At 38.9% G+C, this 20,317-nt stretch overlaps 1 protein-coding gene across 2 annotated transcripts in view; it reads right to left on the bottom strand.

Annotated features, from left to right (window-relative positions):
• Positions 1-20,317, bottom strand: part of LOC134207148 (carbonic anhydrase 1-like) — a 154,752-nt gene that overhangs the window by 51,944 nt on the left and 82,491 nt on the right. Inside the window, exon 1 of one of the 2 annotated variants that reach the window (XM_062682870.1) lies at positions 15,785-15,822. The exons of the other annotated variant lie outside the window; for it this stretch is intronic. Within the exon in view, the coding sequence (XP_062538854.1) occupies positions 15,785-15,815 (31 nt within the window). The 5' untranslated portion in view covers positions 15,816-15,822. Of the gene's footprint in view, positions 1-15,784; positions 15,823-20,317 lie in introns of those variants that run through there. 2 annotated transcript variants of the gene reach the window in all.

Here is a 20,317-nt window from a genome sequence, read left to right as displayed (position 1 = left end):
TAGAAATGAAAAACTTGATCATTTTATATGAATGTTTGATTTTAGTATTCCATTATAAAAACGTTCCAATGTTGGTCTGGGAATAGAACTTTGCTCATGGAATAGGAATATTGGAGTTGCTTTTGAGTTCATACATTGGATTTGAGTATCAGATTGGAAAATCATATTGAAATATTTGAATTCCAATTTGAATTAGGATGATTTTGACTATAGGAATTGAGTACCCAGTATCCAATATCCATACTGGATTGTAAAATTAGAAAAAAAATGCGATAGATGTTTATGAAAATCCTAACTCAATGGTTTTTTTCCTCTTTAGTGAGAGAAGAAGGGAAGTGAGGTGAGATATATTAGGAGTTCAATCCACTTGAGTGCATTGATGACAGAAATGCAAATATCGTATAACGGTTGGTGCCAACACTAACTAGTAAACAGCAGGACATGACTTTGGCTCTTTCCTCGGGAACACAAACGGAGTCACACGCACGATTAGACAGCACATCCGTGATAGCTCGTTCGGCAGAACAAGGCCGCACAATACTGACACTTAACGATGGTTTCAGTTGATGGGTGATAATAAAAAATCTAATCCAACTCCCTAAGATTTTGCATGTTTGAGATAGCTTTAACAAACTCAGACGCAAAATTATGTAGGTTAGGCGAAAAAGTGTCAAAATAATATAAAGAAATGTAGAAAACCGAAATTTTCCACATTTTGATGAAACATCCAACATTTCGGCGAGGCAAAACGCCCCAGTGGAACTAACCTACAATGTACTACGCATCCAACGCGGCTGCACATACCAGAAATCTGATTCGCCGACGCATGGTGCGTTGTTCCCTAAGAGCTGCCGGCTAAAAGGCGTTTTGCCTCATGAGTTTTCCGGCAACGAAATATCACCACTTTTTGAAATGGTAATATTATCAATATGATTGAGTTCTTTTCATTTTAATGGCATCAGCTAGCATATTGTTCAACTGATGCATGAGGTAGAAACACCCAAGAAAAATGTTATAGCTAAGGCATGAAAGCAGTCTATGCCAGTAGGGCATATTGCCTCTCCTTCCCTATACCTATGAAGTGTGTAAGCATTTGAAAGTGTCAAAAACATGTAAAGTGATCTATATAAGAGAGGGTTAAATTCGACTAATCCGTGGATCATCACACATCTTATTGCCCTGGCTCGGAAAATTTGAAGGCTCGGTTTGATAAATCTTAAAACGTAAAACACTTTAAAAGTGATCTACCAGCTTCACGAGAAAAGTAAATGTTAGAGGGTCTAAGAAGATATCTAAAAGATATTACTATGCCGTTAGCGTCGTACATAAACAGTAAAATCTGCAGAAATGATAAATGTATTCATCGCGAGACAAATATGTGTACAGTAAGGCAGCGAAACAATCAGGCTTGATGTTGTCTTAATATTTCAAACAAATTTTGGATCTCTAGGAGTTAAAAAAGAATCATAATTGATACCTGCATAGACTAATATGGGACAATCAGTGAGAAGTACTGGAGTGGTTAGGTGGATTAAGATTCGTCGTCCTGATGAATGACATGTTATAAAAAGTCAGTCCATTAAAAGAAATGTTGCGTGCGGTTGACCAGCTTGACCTCGCCAAGAACACCAGTCTTTAGGGTGGTGACGAACCAGAACTACGCTATGAGAAACAGGGAGTTTTATAAGTTTACGACCAATCAATAACATACTGAATACAAAGTCTAAAGGGCAATGGTATAGAAGTTTTAAGTAGTCTCTAGTCTCACTTCTAGGATCGGCTATAAAAAGCGAATGATATGGAAGGAAGGATTTTTTTCAATCCTTATTGAAGTGAATTGCATGATTGACCATTTGGTCACCCATATTCGAATGACCGAAGAGTTATATGTTTGAAAATCATGAAGTAGGTTTAGTTGTAAAATTTTTCAACGCTAGTCATGTCACGAGGATGTTGGATCGATAGGTCGAATCGTCATGGAATGACATTCAGGCCTGGTAGCAAGTCACTTTTAGTGACTTGATCACTGTTTTGAGTCTAGTCACTAAAAGCCACTATTTACATCTAAAAGTCACTAAAGTCACTATTTTTGCATTGCTTATTGTAAAAAGCTCAAAATAAAAATCATTTGTACCTACTATTATTATCAACCAAATCAAATGTAATCTAGTAGCAATATATAAAATTTAGGAAATATGCTCCAAAGATGTTCCAAGTGTGTGAAAATCGTGAGGTAATTCCGATTCACGTCGACTATGATCTTTTCTTCACGAATGGAATATGTAAAATGCGAAAAGTTATCCTCGAGTAGGTATATAGTACAGAATTGAGGAGTATTTGAAATATAACCAACATCTGTTGGTGAGCGGTTACCTCCGGTGACAAAGATAGTGAATAGCCTACTTTCATCAATGACAGATGTTTGATTCTCCACGTCAGAGAGAATAATGAGATACACTTTCACACCGGAAAATTTTCCGGGATTCTGGTCTGGATTTTGATTTTCCGTGCCGAAATCCGACAACATCGCATATGTAAAAATACATAGGGAAAATCATGACCAAGTGTGTGAGGCTACCTATAGGGCGTCGATGACAGAAGGTCTTATGATCGTTAAATCCACTTGGGTGCGACCTTCGGAAAGTCTCAAAAATAAATTGCAGAGCAAGTTATGTCAGGTAATTCTGACACAAGCCATCAGGCTAGATGGCATTGATCGTGCATAAAAACTTGCTTTGCAAAATTAGGCGGAACTAATTTCATTTTTTCTTCTGTCTCCACCCCTCGGGATTGATGGACAAATTTAATACGTGGAGGGAGGATTTTAAATTTTCACCGAAAAATAATAAAATTACGGGCTATCAAAGGAAATAAAAGTTCACCTCTTTGATGGGTTCGATTTTATCATTAATTGAATTCCGGTAATTAAATCAACTCCGGTAGGAGTAGTAGGACAAATTTTGAAAAGAACATGTACGTACGAAAAGGTCCGAATAAAATCGCCTTAAAAGGATCATGGTGCAATTAAAAACTTTTTTTTGAAATTATTTTGGAAATATCACATTTATATAAAAAGATTCTATTTATTAACAATTAGAAAACTAGTGTGGAGGTGAAGGATTGGTAAGATTTTAAAATCTAAAATAAAACAAACTGATTAGTTTTACAATATTTTTAACTCGAGATTATTTGGCCACCCATTTTTTTACTAACTTTAATACTAAAGTCTCCCATTTAGAAATTATAGTAAAGATCATCTTTTTTTTACACGGAGATTCCGTGTAAAAAAGTTTTGTTCAAAATTCGAAAATCCGTAAAAAAGTTTTATGATTTCTCGACGAATTATGCAAAAGGAGCAACTTTGCAAAATTTTGTATGGGATTTTTGTACACGGCCGTGTAAAAAATCCGTGTGAAAACAGAATCGGGTGTATTAGAATTTCTGGATTTCTAAGAAGAGACACGGTTTTATTGGATTTTTAAAATTTGCTCCAGCATGCCAAGTCGAGTTCAAAATCTCAAAAGTTCATTTTAATGTTAGCTCCGACGCTGAGTGTGTTACTAAATATGATGCCTTAATATGATATCATGGTCACTAGCTTCTGGCTGATCTAAATACCATCCTCATACAATTTTTATCTCCTGTTCGGTGTGCCACTGCGACCAATTATTAGATCTATTGTAGTTACCCGTATCCTTAGTGTTTAAGTGCATGTCGAATTACTCCAGTGCTATTGAGAAGCAATGCAGTATCGGTTTCGATACAGTTGTTTTTTTTTCTCAAGACCACCATGGCAAGGTCCCTATTTAGACCCTTCATAGAGCAATCCCATTGAAGGCGCGCCCCTATCAATAGGAAATCAATCCTTTCTTGAGAAAACAAAACAGTAATACTGTTGCCATGCATCGGAACCCTAGCCTCATCCTTGTCTTGCTTCTAGAATATCACCAGTGAAACTCTTAAAACCCGGATTTAGCTTTGTCTACAAGACCATTTCAAGCAAGAGAATTTGTTCAGTAATAAGAACTTCCGTGTGTCTTCTCATCACCATTTTCACCAGTTCATGAAGAGTTAGTACGTATTTAAACCCCTAACTGATTTTTCCAGCAGTCAGTTCAGCCTAGGACCGGGTACGAGGTTTTTAACCAATGCTTGAAAAGGCAGCTACATGCTTTGTCAAACAAGAGGAATTCGAGTCTTCTAACTGTCTGTAAGGCAACATTAATTATGTTTTATTTCTGAAACTGCTGTTGGTAGGGGGACTAAATACGATGAATCCTTAATTACACAACTTATTGCCCTAGCTAGAAAAGGGATTAAGCTAGGGCTCTGTTTGTAGATTCACCGCAACACACTACGTCAAAGTGATTCACCGTGTTACGGGGTCCTCCTCATACAATACTTCGTGTTATTATGAGTGTCGATTCACTGGTCTTCCTTCTCACGGTGAAAATGGACATGGCCAGTAGCAGTAATCTTCATGCTTTGTTGATCTTACCTTTTCTTGATTTTGATAGATTCTCATAGGATGTCCAAAATAAAACAGTAGTTTGCAATTTATGAATTATATCATAACAACTAATGCAACTTGTGGCTTGTATCTCCGGTTTAAAAATCTATACTAAATCATATTCGGTTACTTTTTCTGCAATTGAAAGTAACTATTTGGTCACTATTTCATGATGGTTGGTCACTAAAGTCACTATTTTGAAACTATCACTAGTCCTAGGGCATAAGTGAGAAGTGATAAGTGGAAATGAGAAATGAGAAGTCAGAAGTCAGAAGTAAGAAATAAGGAGAGAGAGAGAGAGAATTAAGAAATGAGTAGTGAGGAGTGGAAAGAGAAAAGTGATAAATGAGGAGTTAAAAGTAAGAAGGAATAAATGAGAAGTGAGAAATGAGTGGAAGTGAAAGTGAGAAATGGGATGTGAGAAGTGAGATGTGAAGCAAGAAGGAAGAAGGAAAACGAAAACGATAAAAGAATGAAAAAACGAATGAAGGAATGATACAGGATAAAGGAATACGGAAACAGAAAAAGAAGAAAAGTGAAGAAGAAAGAAAGAAAGAAGGAAATACGAAGGGTAAACAGAAGGAAGAAGAAGAAGGAAGAAGTAAAGGAAGAAGTAAAAGGATAAAGGATAAGAGAAGAAAGAAAAGCTAGAAAGAAGAAGGAAAGGGAAGAGCAAGGAGAAAGATGAACGAAAGAAGAAGAACAAAGCAATAAGAAAAAGAAAAAAGAAAGAAGCAAAGAAAGGAGGAAAGAAGAAGGAACGAAGAATGAAGAAGAAATAGGAAGAAGAAAGAAGAAAGGAATAGGAAGAAGGAAGAAGGAATGAGGAAGGAGAAAGAAGAAAACGGAAGACGGAAGAAGGGAGAAATAAGAAGGAATAAGGTTGAAAAAATAATGCAGAAGAATAAAGAAAGAAAAGTGAAGGAAAAGAAGTAAGAAAAGTAAACAAGTAGGATCAAAATCAAAAATGAAAAGAAAGATGAAAGAAGTGAAAAAAAAGAAGAAGAGAAAAAGAAAAGTGAAATGAAAAGAAAGAAGACAATCGGAAGAGGGAAAAATAAAATTGAATTGAAAAGGGAAGGTAGTAAAAGAAAAGTTAGAAAGACAAATTAGAGAAATAAAAGAAGTAAAAAATGGAAAGAAAAGGAAGAGAAATCGAAGAACTATCTTCTCACTCTCATTCCCACGTTTTATATCCATAGGGCTCAATGACCGTTCGGTCGATGGCCTTTGACCTAATGACATGATACGTCAACGAGGGATATTAGGAATCGCGATGTTGTCATTTCATTTAAAAATAGTAGACTATGAATGCATTTGGCCTTGTGATATTTCCGAATCAAGCTTGTAAGAAAAAACGTGAAAAAACTAAGCTGTGACTGGACGGGCAGTGATATTTAAATAGACTTTTTCACTTGATATAGAGGCCTACATTTTCCTTGACTTTCCTAGGTTCGAAGACGATTCCATATTGACCAACCCACATCAGAAATAAATTTCATTGATTCAACGACAAACATACTTCATAAATAAACGTATATACTAAGTATACGTATAGTTTATATATGCACCAACCGTCAGATTATTCGGATATGGGCGCCTTATATATAGATAAGTCTGACTTGCTGGTTACGCAGCATATGATCACCCAAAACCAAACTTTTGATAGAATGCTCGAGACCCATAGTGTTATATACCGATCAACTCAGCTTGACGAGTTGAAATGATGTCTGTTTTGTGTATGTATGTATAAGTGGTAGTGTACAAAATTTTGTAGACACACTTTGAAACTTAGAATTGACCGAATTATCGCCATCATGTCCCATTGTATGCTATTGAAAATTAAAACCAGATTGCACTAAGGACGAGTTATTGCCAAAATACTATTTTTAAGCGCGAAAACGCTGAAAAACACTCATTCATTTTTTTAGGTATTTTTTTTGCACGAGAAAGGCACAACACCGCAAGGTCGATTAATCAGGGTTTGTTTTATTTGCATTGGTTTATTAGAAACTCTGAAATTCGATAAAGTTTCGTGGGTATTCATTTAGTCAATCAAGCAAACATGAATAATTTTGCAGCCTTTTTCGTCATGTACTATGTTTTGAGCATTTAAATGTTTATATGATTTATCACGCTTCTCAAGAAAACACATAATCCCTCCCTTTTCACCGTTATATACTTCAAAATGCACGGCTACAAAGCAAGACCATGCTGGAGGTGGCTGTTTGATTCCCGTTTGGTCTAGGAGATTTTCGGTTGGAAATTTTCTCGACTTCCTTGGTATTTAACATATGAGTATGCGCCTCGTGGCTTCTATAAAAGTTCGTTTTTGTAATGAAATCATAGCCTTTGGTACGACTTTGTTGTACAAGAAAGGCAAAACGATATCTTATACTAAGGACATTGTGTACGTACCATGGTACAAGAGAACATATTCCAAGACTATCTTTAATAAAGACAATTGGTATGGTACTATTTCAAGATTCTTGTACTGGTACTTGTACCACCATGTGTCATTAGTATTACGAAGTTCTTATACCAACAACTTTGCAAGGTTCCTTGAATATCTTACAAATAGTCAAAGAAATATCACAGAATTCAAAAAAATAGAAATATATTTTCAACTCTTATTGGCTTTAGGTATCAGATTTGGTGTCAATTTTGCGTTACTGATTATGTGACAACCAAACTTTATTCAGAATAGTGATACTGCCTTTCTTGCATTTAGCCAGGACATCAACGTTATATGGTTTCATATGGTTCGATGAACCATTTTCTTCATAACTTTTAAATGCAACGGTCGATCGTTATCAAACTGAATGGTGATCAACAAGGATTTGCCCTGTCTAATGAAATTTGTTGCGAGAAAATCGGCCATGGATTACTATATGAAAAGTTGTTTTGTGACACACCTACACACATACGCACACACACACGGACAGACAGATATTGATACCAAGCTGTAAAGCTGACATGAGTTGCAACACGTTTTCGTTTTGTAAAACTCGGATCTTTGTTTTTTACGTGGCCATAAATTTAATCACCTTTTTCACGTTTGAGGTGTCCACTATAATTTATTTATATTTCGATCAAAGTATGTTTTGTTATGTTCTAGAATGTGATTACGCATCAAAACGATGGAAACGTCAACATGTTATAAATGTTTCCACAATCGTGGAAACCATCGCGTACATGCCAGGATGAGAAAATAAAGCCAATAGAAGTGCGCTCAAATGCTGCCCCGCGACCAAATTAGCAAAGATTTGTTTAACTTCACTTTGTCAGATTGATAATATTCCTTTGCTAGATTGATAATATTCCTTGTGACCAATGCCACTACCTTTAGATTTGCTTCAACAGCTCTCCTGACTCTTATATAAACCGAGCAAGTAAGGCGCTTATGTGATTTGCTGGGTTCCTGATTTGATAAACGTGGTATACTCTCCTGATTAGAGCAACGTCTAAGCGGAACATAAACCAACTGGTTGTTCTAAATCTTCAAAGTACGGTAGTCAAAAGCACCGTGCTCAATGAAAATGCTGATTGCTGGTTTCCGATCAGATGAACGTGAGAAAGTGATTTTCAATGATCTTCTTATCCTCTTTATCTTTGATCTTAAGTATTCCATAGCAGATTATTACTGGCATAGTAGTCAAGCGACTAGCTCAATTAATTAGCTTGATAAAACAGTACACGTAAAATTTAATTTAATTTTCCATGCGGAATGAAAATTTTTTAAACTCACATTTCAAATTTGTGTGGCAGTGAAATGGCATGGTTTAATTATGGAAAGTCCTATCCAATAGATTTGAAAGTATCGAAGTAGGCATATGAACGACAACGAAGAGCCACCAAAATACTAATCAAAGCAATCGTGGCAATTTGCGCAGTCTAATACATGTGGTGAACCATCGCAGATAGCAGTGATAGTTTTCCAGGAGACTCCTGCGCCTATTCCCAAATAAGCTACATTTGGCGATCCTGCCGATTTTCACCATTTTCAAGTAGATCGCATAATAGAATCTGGAGCAAGCGGAGTGGAAAATTATAATTGTTTTTTTCAACTGTTTTCAATAATGGTGTGATTGCATCAACACGGTGACTACAGTCGAATTCGCTGGTTGGGATCTTAATACTTGGGTCACTTTTAGTTGGCCTGCTGGTTGGGCCATGGCCCAACCAAAAGCAAACGAACGTCAAAATTCAATGTAACACGGAAAACGGATTGAGCGTCACTGGACATCATTTGTGATGTTCAAGTCGAAATACACGTGTTCAAATGGCTGTCAGTTGACCAACTAAAAACCGAATTCGTTAGGCCGAGGTCGTGGCCCAACCAGCGAATCGCCACTGTACTTTTTATACTGCGTTATAATAATTGTAGAATAAATGAGTGAGTAGATTGAGGCTTCGTAATCGCGTTGTTAATAAACTGCATTTGGTCTGAGTTTTTTATTGCAGCATTTTTACGATTTATGCACAAGGTTTTCGGAAACATGGGAGGATGTAATGCCAATAAGAAGAAGAAGATAATCAGATTAGGATACTTTTCTAGAATTTCGAAATTAGGTTATTTGAAGAAATATAGGAAATTGAGAGTTTATTATATTCTGAAAGATTTTCTCTACAAAACTCGAAGAGATTTTAGAACGTTTTCTGAAATAGAAATCATGAATATTTTATGTAATCCAAAAAATACTGATAGCTTTTGAGAGTTTTAGGAACTCTGATCTCTCTGAACTCTAAACTCTCTGAGGATCTCTGGCCGTAGTTGGCAGTATAATAGAAAAGATATTTACATTTCATCAAACAATAAACAACTGAGTGAAATCACCAAACCAGAATGCCCACCATCAGCGGTGCGAATGCTCAATCTCAGTGACTGAAATTTGTTGGATATTGATACCATTGCCTCTTCACACTCACTTCCTAGCAGTGAAAACTGAAAATGGTTAGCAGCAACAATCAAAGATAAAGTAAAAAAAGACCTCTCTTCTCATTGCACAGCAGCCCGCAGTGACAGTCTATTCAGTTCACTCGCTGCTGTGTGAATGCGAGGCCCTATATAAATGAATGGGTGAATACTATCACTTGAAAGCAATGACAGGAAATTTGTGCCGAATGATCATCAACTTCAGCCCGCTGTTGGCAAACCGAGTTTGCTAAGCTGCTCCTGCTTTGTCGTTCTGACTGAAAGGTACGGTCATAGGCAAAGAGGAGCAGAGAAAAATAAAAGATATTTTAGTTATAGATAAAGATTGTCGCTTCGGTTCCTTTGTTCTGCTGTCCGAAACATGTGTGGTACATACCTGTCAAATCGTACGGATTTTCCTTCTTGACATTTAGCTCAATCCTCGCCAGCAAAAGATGTTCCGGACAGCGACGACAGCGACAATCTTGTCTAGTAACTAAAATATCTTTATACAAAACAAAAGAATCACACTCAGCAGGCATTGTTGATAAATTGCACCACTGCCCACCATACTTGAACTTTACATTGTGCAACGACCAACGACAAGCTGATACACTGCCGAACAGATCGCCTTAAAAGTCATAAGATTCAATGTGTGTAAAATAAGGTGATAAAAATCCAAACCTGAATAAGGAAAAATAAAATTGTTTTTTTAACTCTGTTTCCAATTTTTCTGAAGGGGCCACAAGTGGGTCTGGAAAGGGCCAAACCCTCCTGACAACCCTTATTTACGCCGATTCTATTAATTCTTGTACCAATTTTCAAACTAGGACTCTAGGAAAATGACCATCTCCAACATGCAGACTTAGTGTTTCTTGATTTTGTAATGAGCGCTAGTAGGCTGCATAAAATGCTCAGTGCTACTTAGGCTGCTTGATTTTGTAAAGAGCGCGAGTGGTGTTGCAAGTGCCAGTGCAACTTAGTGTTGCTTGATTTTGTAATGAGCGCGAGTGGTGCCGTCGAAGTGCTCAGTGCGACCAAGGTTGTTGTTTTTTGTTACGAGCGCAGTGGTGCTCGCATAAGGTGCTCAGTGCAACTTAGCGTTGCTTGGTTTGTTATGACGCGAGTGGTGCTGTCAAAGTGCTCAGTGCAACTTAGTGTTGCTTGATGTATAATGAGCGGGGTGCTCGCATAAAGTGCTCAGTGCGACCAAGTGTGCTTGTTTTTGTTATGAGCGCGAGGGTGCTCGCATAAAGTGCTATGGCGTTTGTCACTTAGTTAATGAAATACAGTGCTCCCCGTATTGGAAACTTGATTTCTTCCTTCTACATTCTAGATTCTAGAATTCTTCAAACCGCATTTTATTTTCTAATGCCATCAAATCAAAACGAGGCCATACAGATTGCTCAAAAGTTATAGTAATAGAAATAGTTGTTCAGTGATTTTCAAAAATTTGAAGGACACTGAAATCATGTGGTGTCTAAAACTGGGTGTCGTTGTAATTTTACTTTCCCAAATAGGGCTCTTCGATCAATTTACGTAGATACGACGTAGTTTTTCGCAAGTATCCACCGTGGTTATTTTGCAAATATGCATTCGCGTGATTTTTGAAAACGTCGTAAGTCCAAAGAACATTACTTTCTTTAGATAATTACGAAGCCATAATAACATTTACATTGGATTTTTCACCAAGTTGTGAAGAAAAGCAAGATAAACAGACATAACACTCGTGAAATTTTCATCGTACACTGATTTACGCAATTAAAATAATCATTAGTAGGCCAATCACTCCCGTGGCGTGCGCATCGGTTTTACTCAAGTTTGACGTTTGCTCACTTCCGCCATCTGTTCGTGATTTGCCAAACTGTGAATAAAACAGATGTCGTTAGTGTTTTGACGATGAATTTGATGAGTGAATGTTCAATGTGTTATGTCTGTTGTTCAGAAATAGCTTTGTCTAGCGTGCTGAGGAGGAAACGTTGTAATAAATGCCAAACTAGCTTCGATAGCGAAAGAGAGCGCAATGAAAAGAGTCTCTCATTTGAACATACGACGTTTTCAAAATCATGCTAGAATTAATTGTAATCAAAATTTGCCGATCCGCAAAACGAAATAATTGCTTAAATGTAAGGTCATTTTAGACCAGGCACCATCCAGGTCAGTGAAAGCTGAGAATCTAAACTCAGAGCCTCAGAGTCATCTCCGATAACAACCAATTGAATGATATAGGGTAAGACGGTATAATACGCCCCCCCAAGGCAATATCCATGAAAACTTGTTGCTTTTCTTCGCAAACTTCAAAATTTGTGTTATGGTAGTCCAAAAGTCACAATGCCTTTGAGAAGTCATATAAAAATATTACTGAGAATACGTAATAAAGCTTTCTTGAAAAGTCGTGAAAATTGATTTCAAAAAGTACAATAGGAGTACAGCAATAGGCCGCACCGTAACCAAAGACTTGTCATAGCCCTTCGTTAGTATTTTATCTATCCCTTAACAAAAGGTTTCAAACTTTATGGGTTTACTTTAAAACCAACATAAGTCCATTTAAGCAGGTGTGAATTACATTTCAATATTTTCCATATCATTGGTGCAACTGGTGCAGGCTTGCCGCGTTTGTGTCCAGTTGGTAAGGGCATATTGTCCTGCATACACTGGGGCGTTTCAATCAGTGAAACATATTTTCGAAACGTTACATTTTAGATAGAAGCAAACTTATATCATATTAACCAGAGAAAAGTTATTTTGTTGCCCAACTGAGTGTTCTGCAAGTTTTTGCGGATTGCAGCGTCGCTCCAGAATGTTGAGCAAACAAATAATAAAAGTTACATCAAAACTGTAACTTTTGTATTTTTCTGTTATTTTCATTATGTAATACAAAATACTTCCACATTCACACAGTAGATTATTTTACAAATATTTAAATACCAACTGATGTTTACCCAGTTAGTTAGCATTATACGTCTTACCCTACGGTGGTCAATTTGCCCTGATGAGGCTCAGAAATTATTCATTGAGCTTTCATGCGAGAGAAAACTGTAAGAGTAAACTCCGTACATTTCATGCATAATCACTCCGTAATTGCAAATTGAGTACTCTAGCTCAAATTGAGAATTGAGAAGAAGAATCTCAACAAACATTTTACAAATCGATTTATTCCTGCTCGGAACTATTAGGCCGTAAACCATGTTTTAGAGATGTGGTAAAGTGCAATGGCCTGCGGAACTTCTACCACGGTAGAGTCATTGTTAGATAGTGACTACTCACTCTAGTAATTTTATTGCGATTGTGACTTCAAACTGTTCCTTTCGAATAACGCTAAAGTCTTGCTCTTGGCAACTGTTAATCGAAATAAACTTCGCACATGTGCAAAGTACATTTTGGCTTAGCGTCATTTGGGTCATTGAAGAGCTGAGAATCTCGATACAGAGTCACGACCGATAATAGTCCAACATCCATGCCATGCAGAACTCCAATCTCATTCATTCAACCTCACGCGAGAGTAAACTACTATGGCTCGTAGTGCTTGAGATTTTATGCTTAATCACTCGCAAGTCGGAAATGATTTCGCTACAAAAGGCGTCACAAATCAATCGAGTTCGAAGTCCAGATTTGGATGGAATGAAGTCCGATATTCAAATCATGATTCAATTACCATCTCTAAGTAAAAGGATTGAGAGATTTGCTCGAAATCATTATGAGAGAGACTAATCGATATTGTTTTTCATCAGAACGAAAGTACCAACATAAAATTGATTTTATTTTGAAAGGTTCAAAGAATTTAAATCACAAAGTTTAATTAGTAATTGTTATTGAAATTCCATACACTGGAGGTTAAAATATGCTGCATTGTTCGAAACGGCGTTCTGTTTTCTCTTCAAAATATTTATCAAAGCAATCTTTTAAATTTACAACCAATTGATGTAAAAGTGAATGATTCATTTCATCGATGATCACAATGACAAAGAAAATTATCGACACTCAGAGTACCTACCTACGAATTAACGTAAGTAGAACCTACTGGAACCCGATCGATCAAAATCGTTTCAGTCATCTTACATACGTTTTCGAAGCCTCTGATAAGCCATCCTCGATTCGATAGCGCCTTTGATAATCGTCTGCCAATCTCGGTCGCACCTATATAGCTTGTTTAAACGACAAAACACACCAAACTGTGTAATCGTTAATGCGCAGCTGTTTGTCCAAGCGTTGTGCGCGTTGTCTTCCGGAAGCTCCCTGCCCTGATAAATAGGATTGGGAACAGCCAATATCCCCGTCGACACGCAATCAATTATCGTTTGTGGGCAATAAAACTTGATTCGATTTGCCGACGGCGATAAAAAGAATTTCTTTAATTTGCGAAATATTGCCAGAATCAAGATCAAGAGTTTGTCAAAGCGTTTATCTTAGATTGTATTTTAATTCATTTTAAGTCGATTTATGATGATAGATTTCTCCCAGACAGATGACTAGATGATTAATCTGGTTTGACAAAGAAGATGATGATTAGATGATTAATGTTTTGAAGATTAAAATGAGTAGAAGCGTACACGTGGCACCGAAAATTGTTAATCGGTTACTTACAATCAGGGTTTTTCATATGATAGTAATGCAATTTTAAATTTTCCATCAACCGATAAAATTTATCATAAAATAAAATATACCTACAGGATTTTTTTATTCAAAACGTATTTGACGTATGATTATTAAAATGTAAAAATTGAAGTGCCAACAAAAATCAGAGACAAACCAAATAATAAAATTTTCCATGCTAAATGAAAATCTATATAAAGTAAAAGTTGATAGTCGTGGGTGTTCCTATAGTTGCGGTAGTGTTAATTTTACAAATCTACGTTTTAAACGCAGCAACCCATATAGATCTATCAGTTTGTTGCCTGTCTTGCACAAAATAACAGAAACGTTATGAATTTCATCAAAATCGATAGAATCACTAAAATACCTTATATTTGCAACATAAGTTGTGGTAGAATTTATAGTTGCGAGTCCCATATGTAAACAATGGGATTCACAACTATAGAAACACGAATTAAAAAATATCATGACTATTGGGACACTACACCAATAATATGAAGTATTACTTTATGTAACAATTACAGATTCGATTGGATCACTTTAAGTGAAAAAATATTTAAGCTTTTTTAGCGGATTCAAGATTACAAAGTTCACTTTGAGTGTGAAATATGATTGATAAGCTTTCGGATGCATACTTGAGGTAAGTGAAAAGAAGTACAGACGATCTGAGTGAACAAACAGTGGTCGAAATTGTTTAGTTCCTCCACTATTGGGTCTTTTACCCTACATAAAATGAATTTCTGTCTATCTGACCCTTATAGACTCGAACACTACTGAACCGAACAGCGTGAAAATTTGTGCAAAGGTTTTTAAGGCCGGAAAGATTCTTAGGATGGTTCAAGACCCTTGGAAAGGGGGGCTCCCATACAAAAGAAACTCAAATTTCTTCATAGCTCAAGAATCAATCAAGCAAATGGAACCAAATTTTTCATGTACAGGCTTTGAAGTCAATAAATGTTTCGTGATTCGAGATCCTCTTTTTCTGGAAAGGGGGCTCATACAAAGGAAAGAGAAATTTTGCATAACTCAAGAACTAATCAAGCAAATCAAACCAAATATAAGTGAGATTTTGACGAAAAGAAAATTGCAAATGAAAATTCAGATAATAAATCAATTTATATGAGACGAGTTCGTCGGTCTGAACTTTCAGAAAACAAAAAATATTAGCAATTTTAAAGTGAAAGTCTTTTTCAAAACATCAAAATACTATTAAGTCGTATTACCCAGGGGACTTCCATGAACATCTCCTCAACTAACTAACTATCCATTTCCCGTGACGCTCACGGAGATGCAGAGGATTCCTCGGTATCTTGTAGTAATGAGTATCGAACTAATTTTCCTCTCCTAATCGTTATCGTCTTGAACTAAAGAAACTCCCAAGCATGTACGCACAGTGAGAATAGCTTTCTAGTTCCAAGAAGACTAGACTTCGGGAAACAGTGCACCATTTCGCAGTTGGATTTCAAGCATAGAATGAGAATTCATCTATCTCTAGACTTTAACTGTATTAGGGATAAATTTGCTTTACTTCATTCCAAAATGTACAAAATTGAAATCTCAGGCTGCTTGGTTGAAGATAGATTGCAAGTGCGCAAATTGCAGCAAGACCCGGAATTCCAGCGACAAAAACCATATCCAATAACATATCTCACCTACGGAGAGCAATCAGATTTCCAAGCCCTTGTTATACACTTCTAGAGACGCAAGAAAAGTAGAATCACATGTCCATCCATCACCATAATTCAAATTATTCCACTCAAACTCACCAGTTAAGCCGATTAGCCAATTGAATGCCATTGTTAGATTTCCAGATTAAAATAACCGCTCTATTGCTCTTATCGCCTTATCACTCGCACTCGATTCCACCAAAATATGCTTTTTTCGCGCGTATCTCTCACTTTGATTTGACCACAATCGAATCCCAATCGCCAATTGACCAATCAGTTCCGCTGATTCGACTTTCGTGATTTTCGTTTCAGTTCTCATCCAACAACACGTTCCGACGGACTAAATCTGGCCAGGCTGCGACAGGTGCCTTTTATAATGCTTTACTCGCCCAGCCAGTGGTGGATGGATGGTGGCCAGAACAGGAGCAGAGCGACGACGGCGACGTCGATGGCAGGCTGTGATGACACCAACAACGACCAAGACGACGATAATGATGGATTGACCGACGGCGCGGTGACGCGGTGCTCAGCTTCACCATAAAACCGCCATGTACTAAGTAAAGTAGTACAACGTGCGAGGGAGCAACTGATTAGCTGGCGCGCGCGATTGGATGCCTGACGAGTGTTGCGTCTGAGCGGGCGGTGGCGTGCGCGGTTCGCGATAATACCCATCCGCTATCGACGACGAAGGTGTTATCACCGACGTTGGATCGGGGTTCATCCTCCACCTGCAGAACAACTATCCTGGGCCGAAGTGGATGCTCCAGTGTCGAACATGTGTTTGTCTCGAGAGTTTCTAGAATGGGAATAAAGGTATAGATAGGTTGCATCCCGGTAGTTCCCAATCGAGAACATTGTGAAATTGAACAGGGGTGAACTACTATGTGAAGAACTGAGATACTGTACACAATGACATTAGGCCAAATATCTAGATCTGCCATGACCATAATAAAAGCTTTCAAACCAGTGGCCATGATACAAATCACAAGACTCATTCTCAGGTAATTCTTAGAAGTCTAAACTAATTCTACCAAGAAATTTTCAAAGACCTAAATCTTTATGATTGACAACTGTACTCGAAGTTGTCCATTACATGACTGCTTATACCTAAAGAACATATTAGGAATAGTTCTTCAAGACAATAAACCTTCCACGTGTTAGATAAGGCTTCGATGTTCGCTTCATGTCTTGTCTTACGATCGTGACGATGATCGCATCGTATCGAATAGCCGCGTGCCATTAATAACATGACAAAGCGAAGGGATAAGGTGATGGACAGAAAAAGAAACGTTTGCGATTGCTTAATATATTCATGAATGCTCTTTGAAAGAAACTGAAATCTTTAAAAAATGGAACTGTCTTCTAAACCTAGTCGCAGTTCATCTTCGCTACGCTCCACGCCTCCTTGTACCTGTTGGATTGGAAGCGGACACCATCTTGCAGGGTTGCTGTCCGGCATTCTTGCAAAATGCTCTACTCATCGTACCCTTCAGGCTTTAGCTAGGTACCTGCTAGATACTGGGTTCGCCAAGAGCTGGGCTAGCTTTATTCTTCGCCGTATCACACACCGTCTTCTTGCACACAGTGTAGTAGTAAAATTCTTCTTTATCGAACTTTTTTCTGAACTACAGACCGACGAACTTCATCGCCTAAAAGTGATTTATTCTCTAATTAGTTCTCGCATTATGCAAAAATGTATGCTTCATTTGTATGGGAGACCTCCTTTCAAGAAGGGTTTTGAACCACAGAAATATTTCTTCCCTTCCAAAACCTCCACATGCCAGATCTGGTTCCATTAGCTTGATTAATACTGGAGTTATGAAGAAATTGGTGTTTCATTTGTATGGGAGCCCCCCTTTCCAAAGAGGGGAAATGTCTCGAAACATCTTAAGAACCTTCCCGCCCCGAAAACCTCTGTTTACAAATTTTCACGCAGATCGGTTAAGTAGTTTGAGTTTGAGCTGCAGCACGCAGTCGAGCACATCTGTACAGGATGTCTACAGATGTGCTGACTTCGTTAGTGCATATAAGGTTAGACAGATAGAAATTGATAGCAGCCAAAACTGATCGAAGTGTGCCGCGTCCGAGATAGGATGCAATATTTTATTCCATTGCATCCGTCATTTTTTTAATAAATTTTGGTAAATGTTTATTTTTGCTTTTACAAGAAAAATCTCAGCTTCAAAATCAATGGTGTGCGCTGTGAAAATTTCAAACTACAATCATCTATCTATAGCAACGTGAAAATGGTGACTAATGTCGAGGATTCACAGAGAAAATTAAGGGCACGTTATTGACAAGAACTACGAATCTGGTGATCCATCCTTGAGCGTTCACATACTTATGCTTCTACTGTTTATCGTTTCTAATTCCGTCGAGCATGTTGTAATTATTTTTGCAAGTTCACACAATTACCTAAAAGTGTATTTAGAACGAGGAATATCAATTTAAGCAGCTAGATATACCAATTAATCTTCAATCTTAACGTAAGGGCCACGTGCCACAGCCTGATATGTGTAAGGACATAAACGGGAACCTTCTTACGAACGAGCGTGAGGTGATCCAAAGGTGGCGGCAGCACTACGAAGAACACCTGAATGGCGATGTGGCAGACGAAGATGGCAGTATGGTGATGGACCTGGAGAAGCGCAGGACATAATTCTACGGCTCCGGATCTCCAGGAAATCCAGGAGGAGATTGGCGGCTGAAGAACAACAAAGCCCTGGGTTGACCAACTACCAGGAGAGGTATTTAAACACGGTGGTGAGGCACTGGCTAGAGCGCTGCACTGGGTCATTACCAAGATTTGGGAGGAGGAAGTTTTCCGCAGGAGTGGATGGAAGGTGTCGTGTGTCCCATCTACAAAAGGGCGATAAGCTGATTGTAGCAACCACCGCGCAATCACATTGCTGAACGCCGCCTACAAGGTACTCTCCCAATTTTATGCCGCGACTAGCACCAACTGCAAGGAGTTCGTGGGGCAGACCAGGCGGAGTTTATGGGCGAACGCTCCACCACGGACCAGGTGTTCGCCATTCGCCACTGCAGAAATGCCGAATACAACGTGCCCACACATCATCTATTCATCGACTTCAAAGCCGCATATGATACACGATCGGGACCAGCCATGGCAGCTAATGCACGAAGGTTTCCGGATAAACTGACACGGTTGATCAAAGCGACGATGGATCGGGTGATGTGCGTAGTTCGAGTTTCAGGGATTCTCGAGTCCCTTCGAAACCCGCAGAGGGTTACGGCAAGGTGATGGTCTTTCGTGTTTGCTATTCAACATCGCTTTGGAAGGTAATAGAGCAGGGATTAACACGAGTGGTAATTTTCAATAAGTCCGTCCAGCTATTTGGTTTCGCCGACGACATAGATATTATGGCACGTAACTTTGAGATGATGGAGAAGCCACATCAGACTAAAGAGGAAGCTAAGCGGATCGGACTATCATCAACACGTCGAAGACGAAGTACATGAAGGAAGAGGTTCAAGAGAAGACAGAGCCACCCACCGCGAGTTTACATCGGTGGTGACGAAATCGAGGTGGTAGAAGAATTTGTACTTGGGCTCACTGGTGACTGCCGAAAATGACACCAGCAGAGAAATTCGAGACGCATAGTGGCTGGAAATCGTACGCTTGGACTCCGGACGCTCCGATCGAAAGAGTTCGCCGCCGTACCAAACTGACAATCTACAAAACGCTAATTAGACCGAGTCCTCTACGGACACGAGACCTGGACGATGCTCGTGGAGGACCAACGCGCTGAGTTTCGAAAGGAAAGTGCTGCGTACCATCTATGGTGGGTGCAGATGGGACGGTACGAGGAGGCGAATGACCACGAATTGCATCAGCTGTTGGGAGAACCATCCATCGTTCACACCGCGAAAATCGGACGACTGCGATGGGCCGGGCAGCGAATGTCGGACAGTAACCCGGTGAAAATGGTTCTCGACAACGATCCGACGGGACAAGAAGGCGAGGTGCGCAGCGGGCAAGGTGGATCGATCAGGTGGAAGATGACTTGCGGACCTCCGTAGACTGCGTGGTTGGCGACGTGGGCCGGACCGAGCGAATGGAGAAGACTTATACCGCACAGGCACTTCGGCCTTAGTCTGATTAAATAAATAAATAAATATACCAATTACAGGGAAAGATTCCATCATTTTGGCCCTAATTGATGATTCCAAATTCATGTGCAGTTTCGTTGATTTATAATTGCAAATGGAAACAAATAGGGGAAGAAGCATTTAATATATTTTGCTCGTTTCAGAGAGCGAACAATGGCGCTGTCAGGCTAATTAGCTGGGCCCCATTCCCGAGGCCTGGAAGCCTCCTTTCAAGAGGCCTGAAGCCTCCTTTCAAGAGGCCCGGCTCCTTCAAAGGCCAAGCCTCCTTCAAGAGGCCTGTGCCCTTTCAAGAGGCCAGCCTCCTTCAAGAGGCCAGCCCTTCAAGAGGCCTGGAAGCCTCCTTCAAGACCTGGAAGCCTCCTTCAAGAGGCCAGCCTCCTTCAAGAGGGCCAAGCCTCCTTTCAAGAGGCCTGAAGCCTCCTCTTCAGAGGCCCTGGAAGCCTCCTTCAAGAGGCCTGGAAGCCTTCAGAGGCCTGCTCCTTCAAGAGGCCCGAGCCC

Source organism: Armigeres subalbatus, chromosome 1 (assembly GCF_024139115.2).
Source record: "Armigeres subalbatus isolate Guangzhou_Male chromosome 1, GZ_Asu_2, whole genome shotgun sequence".
Taxonomy (NCBI): Eukaryota; Metazoa; Arthropoda; class Insecta; order Diptera; family Culicidae; genus Armigeres; species Armigeres subalbatus.
Note: the sequence above shows the minus strand (reverse complement) of the source record. Positions and strands in the feature narration are given on the sequence as shown.